This window comes from Thamnophis sirtalis, unplaced genomic scaffold, assembly GCF_051295495.1.
Source record: "Thamnophis sirtalis isolate CommonGarterSnake01/CBP01778 unplaced genomic scaffold, rThaSir2_p1.2 scaffold_2, whole genome shotgun sequence".
NCBI classification, from domain to species: domain Eukaryota; kingdom Metazoa; phylum Chordata; class Lepidosauria; order Squamata; family Natricidae; genus Thamnophis; species Thamnophis sirtalis.
The window spans coordinates 3,359,993-3,377,579 of record NW_028261382.1 but is presented as its reverse complement, the minus strand read 5'-3'; the positions used below and the strand labels follow the sequence as shown (position 1 = coordinate 3,377,579).

The window sequence follows — 17,587 nt, the reverse complement described above, 5'->3', positions numbered from 1 at the left end:
CAAACGCTGAAGGATATAAGAATAAATCACTGCACCCTTTTAAGCCACAGTTAGAGGTCACCCGTAGCTTTCATGCCATTTAAAATAAAATGTATTTTTTTAAAAAAAGAAAAAAAAAACTAGTGTTACTTGTGGCTACCATGGATAGATAAGTGGGAAGCTGGCCGAAGAAGGAGAGGGAGCCGGTAATATGGGAGGGGCCGAAAGCCAAGCTCTGCCCATCATCGGTGGGTAGGGGCTAATCGTCCAGAGTCAGTGGGGAGCTACTGGGGCAGGTGAAACTGCCGAGGTGGCTTCTGAGCGGAGAAAACGAGACTCGGGAGCTTCGCTGCGGACCTTCTTCTAGGCGTAGGTCCCCCCGGCGATGAGCAGCTCGTAGGCAGGGTCCCGACTCCTTCTGCAGAGCACAATGCAGGCGCAGAGCATGCCCAGCAGCTACGAGGAGGGAGAGAAGGAAACTTGAGTGCGGACCGGCACGATTGAAACTTTTTAAAGAATTGGTTTTGAGATAAGCTGACACAACACTGGGGGATGCAATCAAGATCAAGGGAGGTACTAATAACACCACTCTATAAAGCCTTAGTAAGGCCACACCTGGAGTACTGCATCCAGGTTTGGTCAACACACTATAAAAAAGATGTTGAGACTCTGGAAAGAGTTAAAGAGAGAAGAGCAAAGATGATTAGGAGACTGGGGGCTAAAACATACGATGAACGGTTGCAGGAACTGGGCATGGCTGGGTCTAGGGAAGAGAAGGACCAGGGGAGACATGATAGAAGTCTTCCAATATTTGAGGGGCTGCCAGAGAGGAGGAGGGGGTCAAGCTATTCTCCAAGGCACCTGAAGGCCAGACAAGGAATAATGGGATGGAAACTGACCAAGGAGAGATTCAACCTGGAAATAAGGAGATATTTTCTGACAGGGAGAACAATCCACCCATGGAACAGAAGTTGCCTTCAGAAATTGTGGGAGCTTCATCATTGGAGGCTTTCAAGAAGAGACTGACTTGCCATTTGTCAGAAGTGGTGGTCTAGTCCAACCCTCCTGTTTGGATGGAGGGTTGGACTAGATGACCTACAAGGTCTCTCCCAACTCAGTTAATCTGTCTAACGTAGATCTCCAACCTACTTTGCTTCAAGACATCTGGGCTCTATCCTTGGTTGGTTCTGCAGCCTAGAAATCCTTTTGTCCCTGCAAGACGAGCCTCCTTAAAAATAATCCTGGGTTTATTCTGTTGCTTTTATTCAAAAGAGGGTTTTGGCTTTGTTTGTTTTCAGCTTATATCTGCTTATTATTATTATTTTTAACAACCGTTGTAATGTCCTGACATTTGTGTGCTTTGGGTCCAACACACTATTTACACAGACTTTGAAGAAACATACGTGAGCTGTGAATCCTGGAAATGACCTCATTCTGTATTTTTACAAGGAAACAATTGCATTTGTTTTTTGTGCTCAAAAAGCTGGAAACTGTCATCAAATATTAGCTGTCCCAATAGGTGGAACGGCTGTAACTATTTGCATCTTTTCAAGGGGCACCGATGCGTCCGAGCAGAGAAAACGAAAAGGGTCTTATTTTTAATCCTCAGGAGAACGAAGCAGAGGGTCTTGAATCTTACCTGAATAACAGCAAATGCCAGGGCAGCCCATATAACGTACATCATGATCTCCTGTAGTTTCTTCACCACCAAGACTTTACAACCCTGAAACACAAAGGAGTTGAGGAAACAATTTTTCAAGCTTATTAAGGCTGCATTCTGGAACAGCTACAACCTCCCAACTTTGATATCTTATCATTGATATCCACATAATTTATAAAATACATTTTATTGTATTTTTGTGTATGTATGGGGCAGTAGTGACAGTCGTTTCTAACTTTTGTAAAGGTAAATTTTTTAAAAAAACATACATAACTAATATAAAGGGAAAGACGCACACACAACATAAAGAGGAACTAGTAAAATATAATAACCGAGGCAAGACATCTCCTACTGAAATATAACAATTAATAGGAAGCAAATTTAATTACTGCCCTCGTGGCCCAACACAAGGTATAGTAATTATGTGCAAGCACATTATAAGGGCAGCAGGGTGGCCTAGTGGTAAAGATGCTCGCCCCCTGCCCCCCCCCCAACTTGGAAGGTTGAGAGTTCCAATTCTAGGTAGAGGCAGGTTTCTTTCCTAGGTTGCGAAGAATAGGTATCTGCTGCGAATTCTGCATAGGCATCAGGAAGGGCATCTGGCAGGTAAATGCTGAGCTCCGTTTCGTGGTTCCAACTCTACCCCAAATTATGAGATTACAAAAATATGTTCAAAATTAAGTCCTCTAAAATAGTGGTCTCCAACTTTGGCAACTTTAAGACCTGTGGACTTCAATTCCCAGAGTTCCTCAGCCAGCAAAGCTGGCTGAGGAACTCTGGGAGTTGAAGTCCACAAGTCTTAAAGTTGCCGAGGTTGGAGACCACTGTTCCAAAAGAATGAAGCCCCATCAGGCCGGAGAGAAGGCATGCCCAACCTATATGCAAATGACTTCCATTTCTAATTAAACAACAGGACCTTAATTAACAATCAGCTTGGATGATAAATGGGTTATTGTTCTGGATTTAAATGGAGATTTGGACTTGGGCTGATCTTGCACAAACCCTTAAGCCTCCATCCAACGTAAGCTTTTATCGAAAACCCGGCAAAATGAGACGGCAGTTCACCTCGGAGTAAAGGTCTGCGGGATGCGCTAAGCTCCCCGTGCAATTGCTGAGCGTGGCTTTGCAACAGCTGAGCGGCACGCTGTGGTTTTTCGCTTCTTTGTACCAGGCGGTCGACTCCCAGTCTGTGTAGTTGTGGATCCCACAGCAGTGCAGCTGCAAGAGAGAATCAAGAGCAGCTCTTTAGAAAGCCGGGCAATGCTTTCAGGCGCAACGTAAACCAAAGCACGGATACCCAACCTCTGCAACTTTTTAAGACGTGTTCTGACCCGAGGCTTCCCGAGAGCAGGAAGCAAACTCCTGGTCCCTACAAAAAAACCCTTTTATTAATTTGCTGTGAATTCTGCTCATTCACATCCAGCAAAGTCTTTCGAGGGAGGATTTACAGTCACAAGACCTTATCTGGCTTGGAGAGCTGCCAGGCCGATCTCTGCAGAACTTGGCAAGGAGCCTCAGAGAGTCAGGAACCAATTAAGCGAACTAATTGCCTCCTGCAAACTCCACTCCACTTTCGCTCCTCTTTTCTTCCCACTGGGAGGGGCCATTCATCGTCCACCTGTGACCTTACTCCCAAGTCCACCCCTGTTCTTTAGCTGTTCCCTTCATTTGGCAACTCTGCGCATGTGCACACTGGGAACAGGCTCCAGCTGTTCTTCTGCCTCACTGATATCTACTCTGAAGGCAGCTGATAACTGGCATACGGCCCTGGCCCCCTCTCTGCCTCCGACACAGAGCCCTCATCTGAGCTTTCCCCAGACTCCAGGACTGGCCCATGTCCCCCCCCCCTCCCAAATCACTGTCTGAATCTGCTGCCAGCTCTGCTGGTGGGCCACAACCACCTGTGGACTTCAACTCCCAGAATTCCCCAGCCGGCCAATTAAATAAACAAACACAACCTCCCCCTCAATGCTTGAGGAGGGAGGAGAACTGCATCTCTCTTATTTTCAGTCATCACCTAATTCTGCCCAAATTCTGCATGTCTTCTCTCTTTTCAAAATGACTCGGGACATTAACAAAGGCTGGTTCCAAACCACAGGTTGCCATCTCATCTGGAAAATGTCAGTTTCCTCCCTCAGCAGCGTTTCTGCAGAGGCTGCCGTTTTCACAGAGGTTGCCCTCCAATCCATTTGGGGAATCCGCATGTGGCAAGGCTTGTTTTATCTCCTCCCCCCACCCTCCCCTCGGAGGTTCTCGCCAAAGAGAGCGAGCTTCTTCGGAGAACCTACAAACAAGCGAGATCTTCCTCCGGGGAAAGAGGAGAGTATACTCTTAATTCCCCAGCGAGTCTTTTGAAAGGGGATTTAAAAAAAAAAAATGCATTAAAATCAAATTAAACCGGAAATAAGATGAATAACAACATCTTAATGCATGCAATGCTTCATAAATTTATTCTGTACGGGATAAAGTCCTCGCTTAGAGACTACAATTGGGACGGGCAACTCTGTGGCTGAGCACCATGGTGGCTAGGTGAAAGTCTGGCTTTACAACCTAATTTTTTCATTTCGTTGTTAAGCGAATCACCCGAGAGACACCACGGGGCCGCAACTTGGGACTTCACTTCTGCTTTCTCCGTTAAGGGCTTGTCGCAAGAAGGTTAGGAAGCGTGCTGATGGTGACCGCAGGATATTGTGATGGCTACCAATGCAAAGGGCTCGTTGCAAAACTGGTGCTTCTAACACCATCACAACTTCAAGCGGGTGGTTCAACGAGACTCCAGGGACTACTTGTAGCATCAGCTGGCCTCCAGCCCCAAAATCTAGACCCAATTCTCACTAAGGCCCGGCTCTGGCCCCTTGCTGCTTCAGGCTAGAGCCAAGGAGAGCATTTTATGGGGTGAAACGGAAAGAACCGGCTCGAAGCGCGGAGAGAAATGGTCGGGTTTCCTGAGGGCAGAAAAGGAAGGAAGCTCCCTTACATCATCCTACTTAGTAGCTGTTGGGTGCCTGCAGAAGATCCTGTGCTGGTGGAAAACGGTCTGTGCACATTTGGCACCAACAGCTGTGTTTGTATTGGCTCTCACCTGCCTCTGCACGTAATCAATCGCCCGGCTGGCAGCATCCGGGTTGGTGCCATTGTATGCGTCGTACACTTTCTTGATGCTGTGATCCACTTCGGCCTCCACCTGGTAGAACAAACACAGCTTAACATTTCCCTCTGTTGACAGGAGGAGCCTGATGACCCAGCCAGCCAGCCAACCAACCAAACTGGCCCAGTGTTTTGCAGAAATGCTGTCTGTGTGTGTGTGTGTCTATAGGGCTCCTAGAATGCTATCCTTTGTAGTTTGTTGACTCAGCCTCCCGCCCTTCCGAGGTGGGTAAAGTGAGGACCCAGATTGTTGGGGGGCAAGAGGCTGACTCTGTAAACTGCTTAGAGAGAGTGGTATATAAGTCTGCTATTGCTTCTTTCTTTCTTTCCCTCCCAGTAGTTAGAATACAGCATTACAGGCTAACTCTGCCCACTGCCAGCAGTTCAATTCTCACCAGGCTCAAGGTGACTCAGCCTTCCCTCCTTCCGAGGTGGGTAAAATGAGGACCCAGATTGTTGGGGGGCAAGAGGCTGACTGCTCAGAAGGCTGGGAAGCACTGTGAAAAGTGGCATATAAATCCAAGGGCTATTGCTATTTGTCTTCTTGAGATCTTCTCACCAAGGTCTGTTTTCTGTATCCCTCATTTGCCTAGAGCAGTATTTCTCAACCGTGGCAACTTGAAGATGTCTGGACTTCAACTCTCAGAATTCCCCAGCCAGCTGGCTGGGGAATTCTGAGAGTTGAAGTCCAGACATCTTCAAGTAGCTACGGTTGAGAAACACAGCTCTAGTGGGACAAATGAGTTGAACCCTGGATATTTTCTCCTATCCATATTGCTAAATTTCTGAAGCTGGTCAAAGTCTCTTATGTTCCACACCCTTACAAAGAGCAAAGGATTTACTTCAGAGCTTTAACAAATGTTTTCTGCAGGACTTTGTGACCTTTAAAAAAAAGGGGGTGGGGAAGGAAAATCTGTATTTTTAACCCTCCTGTAAAGCATTCCATCGCTTGGTTTACATTATTTCACTCTGAGGATTTGTATGACTTCTGAAGAGGGATGTTGCTTTTGATTTCACCCAATAATTTCTCACAATTTTGCTTCCGAGAACTATAGCTGGTATCAAACTTTGAATAAAGCTACCGAGAACTATAGCTGGTATCAAACTTTGAATAAAGCTACCAGAGACAAATTCCTTGTGTGTCCAATCACACTCTATTCAATTCCATTCTATATTCTATTGTCATTCCATATTCTATTCTATATTCTATTCTATTTTCTATTCTATATTGCATTCCATTCTGCATTCTATTCTATGGTTTTCTATTCTATTCTATATTCTATTGTCATTCCATAGTCTATTATATTCTCTATTCCAGTGGTCTCCAACCTTGGCAACTTTAAGACTTGTGGACTTCAACTCCCAGAGTTCCTCAGCCAGCAAAGCTGGCTGAGGAATTCTGGGAGTTGAAGTCCACAGGTCTTAAAGTTGCCAAGGTTGGAGACCACTGCTCTATTCTATATTGCATTCCATTCTGCATTCTAGAGCCGAGATGGTGCAGTGGTTAGGGTGCAGTACTGCAGGCCACTTCAGCTGACTGTTATCTGCAGCTCGGCGGTTCTAATCTCACCAGCTCAAGGTTGACTCAGCCTTCCATCCTTCCGAGGTGGGTAAAATGAGGACCCAGACTGTGGGGGCGATATGCTGACTCTGTAAACCGCTTAGAGAGGGCTGAAAGCCCTATGAAGCGGTATATAAGTCTAACTGCTATTGCTATTGCTATTCTATTCTGTTTTCTATTCTATTCCATATTCTATTGTCATTCCATATTCTATTCTATATTCTATTCTATTTTCTATTCTATATTGCATTCCATTCTGCATTCTATTCTATTGTTTTCTATTCTATTCCATATTCTATTATCATTCCATATTCTATGCTATATTCTATTCTATATTCTATTTTCTATTCTATATTCTATTCTATATTCTATATTGCATTCCATTCTGCATTCTATACTATTCTGTTTTCTATTCTATTCTATTCCATATTCTATTGTCATTCCATATTCTATTCTATATTCTATTCTATATTGCATTCCATTCTGCATTCTATTCTATTGTTTTCTATTCTATTCCATATTCTATTATCATTCCATATTCTATGCTATATTCTATTCTATATTCTATTTTCTATTCTATATTCTATTCTATATTCTATATTGCATTCCATTCTGCATTCTATACTATTCTGTTTTCTATTCTATTCTATTCCATATTCTATTGTCATTCCATATTCTATGCTATATTCTATTGTATATTCTATTCTATTTTCTATTCTATATTGCATTCCATTCTGCATTCTATTCTATTGTTTTCTATTCTATATTCTATTCTATGTTGCATTCCATTCTGCATTCTATTCTATTCTGTATTCTATTCCATATTCTATTGTCATTCCTTATTCTACTCTCTGTTCTGTTCTGAGCTAATTATGTATCAGCACTTCAGAAGAGAGGTTAATTACCTTTGCTCTGTAGATATAGCCCAGAACCACTACCACAACTTCTGTGATGAAAACCAACAGAAGGATGATCACAAACTGGAAGACAGAAATACAGTTTTATGTTCATTCACAAGAACCTACATAACATACGCATTGCTATTTTGGCTGCTGCTCCCTTCCCTTCCCTCTCTAGCCGGACCGTTTATCTTTCAACTTAAAAATAACACAGCGAGGAGAGCAGGCTGTAGTAGTAATACCTAGGAAGCCAACGGGATGGGGAATCGGGCCAGGGACTTTATCAGGCTGTTTCTACTGATCAGGAAGCCAGCGTGACAACCTAAGAAGCTAAGCTGCTCACCGTGTTCCTAATCGTCCATCGTCTGCCCAATTCCTCGCATGTTCTCATTTCTGTGATTTTTAACACCGAGGAGCCTCGGTCTACAATCCTTTTTTATTAGGACCATGTTCTTAAGGTATTTGAAAGCGCTTATGCATTAATCATCTGAAGAACTGATCAAAAAAACAGCTTTGCTTCTTGTTTTGCTTTGCTTTTATAAAAAAGGGGGCCTGTTTTATTTTTTATATCTCCAGGGAAACTTAAAAGGCTGACTAACCTGTCGAGGAGGGGGGGGGGCAGCACAGAACAGTGCAGGATTGCCTACATTAATCTAGATCAGTGTTTCTCAACCTTGGCAACTTGAAGATGTCTGGACTTCAAGTTCCAGAATTCCCCAGCCAGCATTCGCTGGCTGGGGAATTCTGGAACTTGAAGTCCAGACATCTTCAAGTTGCCAAGGTTGAGAAACACTGATCTGGAGTGGCTTTGTAGCATTTTAAATAAGAGTTTCTCCCCCACCCCAAACCCTTGAACTAAAGATACTTGAATGGAATCTGATACGCCTTGCAGGCAGGCTGATGCTTTGCCCATTAATAAAGTCTTTGGGGTCAAATGCATCCTTCCGCTGCTTTAACCAAGTTACAGTCAGCTGCAGGAGCTGACGTGGTGTTATCTCACACAGGCCAAGCAAAAATGTGAAGTCAGCTGAGGTCCAGAAAATACGGCTAAGCCCATTAAAAAAAAAACAAAAAAAATGGAAATCGGCTTCCCGATATTAAACTTACCGTGGCAAGGCCACAGCGGCTTTCCCGGATGGTGGCACAGCAGCCGATCAGACCGATGATAAATAAAAGGGTCCCCACCGCTATGATGACCACTGCAGGGATGAGCGTATAAACATCTTCGAAGAAGTGGTCGTAGTCATCGTAGGTGATAAAGACGTAAGCCCCCACGTAGCACAGGATGCCTGCAGCAGCCTAGAAAACAAAGCAGGAGAGAAATAAGAGCCACTCGGAAGACGTCCCTTCGTCTCCCACAAGGGCTGGCCCTGGTTTTATGAGCTAAAATTTGGGGGTTTTTTGGAGCGGTGGGGGGAGGGAGGAAGGAAGGAGGGTTTTCCTATTCTTGCACGCTTTGTAATTCACATTACGCAATTCCATAGTGGCAAGTAATGCCTGCTTAAAGTTACAAGCCTGGTTAAATGTGACGGTAACTATGACCTGGCCATGAACAGAGACAGTCCTACGTTTCATTTTTCATTCAATCTTAGTGGAAAGAAGGACACACAACTTAAGCGGTTACCACCCTAATTACTGAGAAGTAACTTTTCAAACCAAGAAAATACAATAAGTTGGCTCCCTTTGTCTTTTACCGCAGCTAGGATAGGAGACGACTTAAAATTCACACCACTCAAAAGTATGTTTGGAGGGAAAACATCGTCTTCTGTCCTGGGAAGGAATCAAAAGCTCATGGGGCTCTATTTACAGAAAACCACATTAAAGCAACATTTCATTTCCCTACATGGTAGAGAACTTTCAAGATTAGGGGTTAAACCACCCCACCAACTTTGTCCAAATGCTTATCAACGATCAGGATGCGTAGACTTGTATAAACTTGCAGGTTTATTGTTGCAGAGTAGAGATCCCGGACTAGGTTGGGAAAAATCCGCCAGTTCAGCCTTAGATCTGTTGCCAATGACTCCAGATGTTATTCAGATGGAGGAAGCTGTGCTCCAACTCAGGCTGTGCTCACACACATTATGCCACAACTTAATTATCGTTCGTTGAATAAATCAACAGGGAGTGGCACAAATAATCATCAAGCACTAAGTTCACACAACGCAAGCCCAACTCAAAAACCAGGCCAAACTTGGGCATTCTGTGTGAGCTAACTAAGGCGCAGCCGCTCCCGATGTGTGGTGGCTAAGCGAGGATGAAGGTTTAACACAGCAATGACTCATCGGCCGTGAATCAGTTGTTGAGGCTTTTAATCTTTTTATTTATTTATAGTATCGTGACAGTGACATTAATGGAATGGACCATGAGTACGAATTAGCACAGCCAATGGTTTTTCTAGAGAGCTCAACCAAGAAATTCAAATTTTTAGAGTGCAGCATTTTAAGATCTTTTGAAGTCGAGAACCAGCCAAGAGATGGGGAATACTATAATTATTAACAGTTGCCTAGCAATGGAGCACAAAAATAGCTTGTTAATGATATCATCTCCCTCATCATTAGAGATGCCCGTGGGGGAGGGGAGCCTAGAAAGATTCTCCTCTCTTCCTTCTGTACTTTAATGACATACCTGTATTTTTTATTTTTACTATCGCAGAGAAAGTCTCACTTAGATCATCAGGTCCTAATTTATTAGAGTCCATTAGAAGAAAGAAAAACAACCAATTCATTGTGTAACTTTATATAAATAATGCACATTTAGCAAAACATTCAGGTCAACTGAAAAAGATGTAGAATCTGTGGCTTTGCAATTAATGCAATACTGTAGTCAGAGCATTTTATGGCAAAGCTTTCATTTTATTTCTAACAAAAGCATACACATTTGTTTGCCTATTTCACAACTGGGCGTAATGCATCCTGCTCACGAACTTTCTTATCTCTGTCTCTGAACTACTTGGAAGGGTGTAATTTGAAAAATTTAAAAAAATAAAATGTTCCTGAAGATGAATTCTTCTGGACATGACCAAAGGGCTTAGGCAGGTCAGTATTTGGTTTTTCCTTACGTGGCCGACCAGTTTCTGGAAAGCCAAGGCACAAAAACAAGTCTTTCACCGTCTTTCTCAGCAACGTTTTTGAACGCCAGGACTGGGAAAGAGGGTTGAAATCATCAACGTGGGTCAGGAGAGTTCTCAGTTACAAAAGTTATTTCTCCAAAGAAAGGCCCACTTTGTTGAGGGCCGAGATAAAGTGCCCCAATGCGTGGCAGAGGAGACGTGGAGGAAAATGAGAGAGAAAGGTATACAGGGAAGAGAGAGGAGGCCTTAACAATGCCCTTATTCTCTGCTATGCTCCGTCACGTGGCTTTGTAATCTGAGCGCTGAATCTTCAGCGTTGCCAGGTCCACGGACTGTGCAGAGGCCACCACCTTCCAAGGCGGTTATGCAATTTGAAACGGCCATGGAAAGAAAGATCCGAACTGCTGAGATCGACACACTTACTGATGCATTTCAAGCAACTGTGGCCCATTGTTCCCACTTAAGAACTCTCCAAAACCGGGTTCAAATTACATTAGGCGGGAACATGAGCATCGGTTCTCAGGTTTCTATCTAGCAATAATTCATGGGTTCGGAGCCCAACGAAACCTGTGTGTCGATGCAGCCGTAGGCTTTAGTCTCGTGGCGAATTGAGGTGCATACATGTGATGATATTTATACATTTTTTTTTTCTAGAAAACAGCAACTCAAGGTGGCTCAGGTACCAAATTGTGTTACACGCTATACGAAAAGTAACTTGGCCATGTTGTTAAACCTATCTTCAAATAAAATAAGACCTCAATAAAAATGTTAACAGCACAAATAAAATAAGACCCTTAGGCCAGTGTTTTTCAACCACTGTGCCGTGACATAATGTAAGGTGTGCCGTGGGAGAATTACTTTATATATAGTCAATATAGGCACAGAGTTAATTTTTTTAAACATTTTCTAATGGTGGTGTGCCTCGTGATTTTTTTCATGAAAAAAGTGTGCCTTTGCACAAAAAAGGTTGAAAAACACTGCCTTAGGCATGCTGATCGATGAAAGTCTAGGTGGGAACATGCTTCTTTTAACAAACAATAAAATAGCATAGCAATAGCACTTATATTCCGCTTTACAGCCCTCTCTAAGCGGTTTACAGAGGCAGCATCTTGCCCCCAACCGACTGATGCTAGGAGGGAATGTGCTTCCTTTATATTAACGCATTTGTTAATATAAAGAGGAGTCCAATTGGATACTATCAAGACAGGTTTGAGTTTTTCCACAGCTGTTGAGCAAGCGACAGCTCCTTCCTAACCCCCAAAAGCAGGACTGGCCCTCCCAGCACCTGATAATTCAACATCAAATGGTCTCTTGTGACTTACAGCTGCTAACTGGCCTATCTGCGCTTCATTTCATTAATCTCCTCCTACAACTGTTACATGTTTCTATTACTTTTACAGAATTGTACACCCAGGCTATCATTACTCAAAAAGAATTAAAGGTTCCTGCAGGGAAGCACTGTAAATCTTGTGGCATCTTAAAAGTCTTAACAATTTATTTTTACAGACGTTTCTGCAGGTCCCAGTCCACTTCATTAGATACAAGGAAAAACGAGAAAGGATTTGTACGTCTTATCACTTATTCTTCCTTCATTTCTTTTTATCACATTTTAACACAGCGACTTCTATAAACGAAGTGATCTGAATCTTTAATGTTTCCAATCTTTAGCAATCAATTTCACTATCTCTTAGTCCCATTATTTCCTCCACTTAGAAGCAGTTGAACTGTAATTGTAATGGCTGAATGATTCTAACATTACTATATTTTCATTCAAAAGTCTAGTTTTCACACATTTTGGCAAGCTATATGAAAAATCAGAAAAACTAATTAGGTTTTAAAGTGGGATTTTTTAAAAAATTAAACCCTTAACTGATATTGGTGATATGTGCCTGCTACTTCAAGCATTTTTGAATTTCCCTGGGAATTATACCATATAATTCACTTCAAGAATACTAGTCACAGAAAATGAACTGAGAAAAATGCCCCAGCCGTTGTTTTTCTAGTAAATAAACTACGGCGTGAAGGAAAATCTATATTATAGGCTACTGTCAGTAACTATCCTCACAGAAATGTACCATTTAGCACTTTCAGAATGATTTAAGAACATCTAAAAGTACTTTCTGCTCACTGCCTTATTTAGCTCTAAAAAGCACAGCCAGCCTCATTTTAACTTTTTATGGTATTAAACATTTGTTCAGCACATGAAATTTCATTTAGCTTATGACAATCCTGTTCAAAACTGCCTTTGTGGTTTAAAAACAAAAACCAGATCAGAAAAATCACATGCGTTTCCACTTAAAAGAGTAATTGCTGAATATGCAGTTATTTTTTTCATTTTTGCCAAGCACACAAATCTTACTCACAAGCCTTACCAAGAAGGCCAGAATTAATCATACGAAAGAAATGTTTGGGTGTTTCTTAATATTATCTTAAACATCTCAACGCTATCCCCATTAGGGCTGGCTGGGGAATTGTGGAAGTTGAAGTGCACAAGTCTTAAAATTGCCAAGGTTAGAGATCCCTGTTCTAGAGCAGTGTTTCTCAACCTTGTCAACTTGAAGTCCTGTGGACTTCAAGTTGACAAGGTTGAAAAACCCTGTTCTAGAGAATGCAGCTTGAGTCTCAAATGCTCTGTCTGTGCTCTGTCGCAAACCAGCTTTAATTGCCTTTATCTGACATGCTTAGAACATAGTCCACATTACGTTTAAAGGGAATTAAAAAAAAAAATCTGTTCAGACTATATAATCTTACGTAAGTGCATCCTTAAGAATCTGTGTGATGTAACAGCGATGATGTTGAATTAGAAGGGATCATAGTTTCAATCATGTCCCCGTCAATCAGGGAAGGTCCTGGCTAACTTTAGACCAGTCACTTTCACTCAGCCCAACCTACAGGGCTGTTAGAGGGGAAAACTGGAGGAAGAGGCGACCTGTAGGTCACCATGAAGTCCTGAAGATAATAAGATGGAATAGAAACCCAACAAATGAATATAATTAAGAGCCTCATGAAGATACAAGTAAGTTGCTGCCAGAGCTCCTTTCCAGTTCTTTACAGCATTTCAAAAGTGCAGTCAAAAAACTAGGTCAATTAAGTATTTATTTGATATTCAGTTATCAATACAAATAAGGGTTCTATCTTTGGGGATAAGCATTTATCATGGAAAAAGCTGGGTGGACTGGACATTAACATTTGAACCACTAGAAGTCCATGTATTTGCCATACGCTAAATAAAAGAAACTGAAAAAGCTGGACACTAGCAACAACTGTTTAAAAAACAAACAAACAAATGAGCATTACTCATAGCAATATTTTTGTTTGTATAGCATTAAGGGACTCTTTCCCCCTTTCTAAGGTCTATTTTTAAAACAGCTGGGAGAACGAATCTGGAATGTCAGAATTAAATTTCAACTGCAGTCTGCACCGTGTTTACTATCATGGTTTGGAGCTATGTTCTCTCACACAATCAGCTCTTGCTGCTCCCAAGTTCATAACACGGTGCTCTTCCTCCAGCTTCACTGCACCATTGAGGGACTAACCTGCACGCACTATTTTAATATGCTCTACAAGTGCAGAACATTTCTATTTCAACAGCTGTTTTGAAATATCAAGGGACAAAGTGAAATTTGACTGGAAGGAACTTGTGTAAGCGGCAGAGGTGGCCATCCTTAAGAAATGTGGCATCCTTGAGAAATGTGGCCTGTGCTGGCCCTTCATCCATTCATATTTCTCTAGGCTGGGATTAACCCCAGAAGTTACCGGTTACTAATCAACCACCAGTGGGTTCCTGGTCTCCAAACTGAGGAAAGAAAAGCTGGAGCAAAGATGCGAAGCTAGATGGGAGAGGCCCAGATGGATACACAGAAGGAGATCAGCCTTCCTGGCCAGCTTTGAGAGCATTGTTTACTATTCAACCTTTCTTCTCAGCTCCTTATATATGCAGCATTCCTCTAAAATGGCAAGGAAATTGGGAAATGAGAATCATACCAATAGTACAGATCACAGCAGTATCTCTGGCATAGTGTAAAGTTCAAATGACATCACTAACTAGGAGAAAATGTACTCTTGTGATCTCATATATAGCAATTTTCAATTAGTTGCTCTTTAGCAATTTCTGCCACCTTCTTACATGCAGTACAAACAGCCCTGTGAGCCTATGGTCACAAAAAAAAAAAAAAAAAAATCAGGAGTCTTGGCAGCACCTTTTCACACTAACACACATTTTATTACAAGGCATCAGCTTCTGCGATACGCAGCTCACATTATCTGTCTATGTGCCCAATGAAGTCAGCTGCAGCTTTTAAAAACTCACACCGTTTGGTTAGAGGTCCCAAAAGGTGCTGCCTGACTGCTGAATGAGGATTGCATTACCCAAAGTAGATAACATTATCAATGCCCTGATGCATGGATGATGTTACCTAGACTGGGTAATGGAACACCTGCAAGGAATCCACCAAGCTCAGAGCGAAAGCAAGGAGCCTTCATTTCAAACCTGAGCTACACATATTCTCCCTTATGGAGGCGCTTCTGAATTTTCCTTCCGGAATAACAAAGAGCCCTTTAAGCTATCCAGAGGACCAGAACGCCAAACTCCACCCTGCAGGACTCCAAACTAAATCCACCCTGAACGGCGGCTGTCTTGCTGCCACAATGAAAGGAGCCCCAGAAGAAAAGGCAGCCTTTGGAGCCTTTCCATTATCTTTCCAAACCCTTTCATCTCCTTCCACCACCACCCCCTCCCTTGCCATGCATGCCCAGATCTGTCCAGCCCAGATTAAAGCTTGAGAAGAAGATCTATTTAAGGATGAACTGAATGCAGGACTAAGCACGCCTGCAGCCTTAAAGAGGCTTTCAGCCCAGTGGGAACCCTGCTCTTAAGAAGCAGACAAGGATCTTGTTTGAGTAGAGGGTGATCTAACCAAGAAAAGAGGTGTTGTCTTATTTTTCTTTTCTTGGTCCTTGGTCCAATTCCCAAATTGCATCTGAGCTCACCATTTTGGAACTGGCAGATCCTTTGGGGGACTTCCTGTAATAAATTGAGGTTTGCACACACCCCTGCTCTCATTTTCTTGGGTTCTGTGATTCCCATTCCAGAGGCAGCATCCCATGTTTTGAGAGGGGTCACAAACTGGGCCAGAGAGCCACAGGATAGTTAAGTATGGGGGAATTCCCCAAGATGCTCATCTTGCCTTCCCAAGGAGGGGAGGGGGGGGCTCCCTTTCTTTCTTTACGGCATCCCCCAACAAAATTCGAAACAGCAATCAAAGGACACAATGATTTATCCATCTGTGACTATGGAGGTGGGGGGAACCCGGTCTGATCTTGCCCCCGACTGCCTTAGGAAAGGTACATATCACAAAAATAAGAAATTGAATCTATGTGTCGGCCAACTTGCAGTCTGGGCATCTCTCTCTCTCTCCTCCAAATGCTGTAAAAAGCAGGGATAGCAATAGCAATAGCAATAGCAGTAGACTTATATACCGCTTCATAGGCCTTTCAGGCCTCTCTAAGCGGTTTACAGAGAGTCAGCATATTGCCCCCAACAATCTGGGTCCTCATTTTACCCACCTCGGAAGGATGGAAGGCTGAGTCAACCCTGAGCCGGTGAGATTTGAACCGCTGACCTGCTGATCTAGCAGTAGCCTGCAGTGCTGCATTTAACCACTGCGCCACCTTGGCTCAACTGATGAGCCAAGGTGGTGCCTGGATGGCCTGGACCTGTATTTGTTCCCTTCGCTTAAAACATGGCTGCAGCCATCCTTTATCTCCCCTATAAATAGGCCGGCATACAACTCTGTGTGGTTCAACAACCCGCAAAAATTATATAAGCCCAGCAACGATGAAGCAAAACATTAAAGGCACCACCCCACTTTCCTATGTCCAACGGGGAACCAAAGAGGGCATTTAGAAGGGTCAAAAAACCCCTTTCTACGGGACTCTCATGGACCCCCTCCCTTTCTTAAAGTTAATACCCGAGGCTTCTTTCATCCCTCCTAGTCCTGCGTTGCCCTGCCATTAATTAATTAATTAAAAACCTGTCTACAGGAACCCCCAACCTGCCTTTTAAATAAAGCCAATCCAGCACAGCACCCCCATATAAACCCAGCAATGATGAATTCGAAAAAAAAAAAAAGGCTGGCTGCACCCCACTTTCCTATGTCCCAAAGGGGAACCAAAGAGGGCATTTAGAGGGGTCAAAAAACTCCTTCCTACGGGACCCTCAAGGAACCCCCCACCCCCTCTCTTCTTAAGGTGAATACCAGGGGCTTCTTTCATCCCCCCCCGTCCTGCCTCCCCCTGCCGTTAATTAACTTAAAACCTGGCTACAGGACCCCCCCTTTTTCCCCAATGAAGCCAGTTCTGTGCAGCCCTCATCCAGCACCCCCATATAAACCCAGCAATGATGAACTCAAAGACGAAAAAGACCATTTTCCTGAGGGGGAGGGGGCCAAGTTAAGGGGATAAAAGGGGGATTCAACCCGCCCCCCCTCTTATGGGACCCTCAATAGGACCCTCCTGCCTCCCCCCTTCCCCTTAAAGGAGGGAGGAACCCCGGGCCTTCTTTACCCCCCTTCTATTCGGTGTCTCCCCCCCCCCAACAGAGGTCAACCCTGGCCCGGTTGACCCGTGTCTCCCCCCCCCCTCAGGAAAGAGAGGGGTGGGGTGGGGTTCTCTCGACGGGCCTCAAACCCCTCGGACGGCGGGAAGGAGAAGCTCCCGAGAAGCTGGGGGCGGCTGAAAGGGAGACGAGGCCGCCCCCGAGGCGCCCCCTGAGGCGAAGGCTCGAGCAAGGCCTACTCCCCTCAAGTGGGGGCTGAGGGAGAAAAGAAGGGCGCGGGGGGGGGGGCGCCGCCTAGAGCCTCCTACCCAGAAAATGAGGTTGAGGAAGACGAGGACGGTCTTGGAGGAGGTGATGCCGCACTGCCCCATGGCCGCTGCCGCCGCCGCCGTCCCGCGGCTTCCCCGCCCCGCTCGGGCCGCCTCAGCCGCCGCTTTCAAGCTCCGCCCCTGCCCAGGACCCGGATGGAGGCGGAGCCGCTTCGGAGGAGGGACTGGAAACATGGCCGGCGGGCAAGTCACGTGACGGCGGGCCGGCTTTGGAGAGGCGAAGGGGCGGGCCCCGCCTACGCGCCCCGCGTGACGCGTTTTGACGCCGCCGGGGCGCGGAGGGATGGTGGGAAATGTAGTCCCGGGGGGGGGAAGCAATGAAACCTGCTTTTTTGAGCCCGGAAAGGAACTGGACTAGGATTTGGGGGTGGGTTGTTTTTTTTGGT

General features: G+C 44.3%; 1 protein-coding gene across 1 annotated transcript; it reads right to left on the bottom strand.

Moving 5' to 3' along the window:
• Nucleotides 1–105: 105 nt before the first annotated feature.
• On the bottom strand, nt 106–17,339 carry TSPAN3 (tetraspanin 3). Its single transcript, XM_087704011.1, has 7 exons — nt 17,181–17,339; nt 8,354–8,545; nt 7,253–7,327; nt 4,722–4,823; nt 2,705–2,857; nt 1,619–1,702; nt 106–435 (listed from the first exon to the last, which is right to left on the bottom strand). Exons 1-7 carry the CDS (start codon nt 17,241–17,243, stop codon nt 343–345), a joined length of 762 nt encoding a protein of 253 aa, XP_087560137.1. The 5' UTR covers nt 17,244–17,339; the 3' UTR covers nt 106–342.
• Between the last annotated feature and the right edge of the window lie 248 nt (nt 17,340–17,587).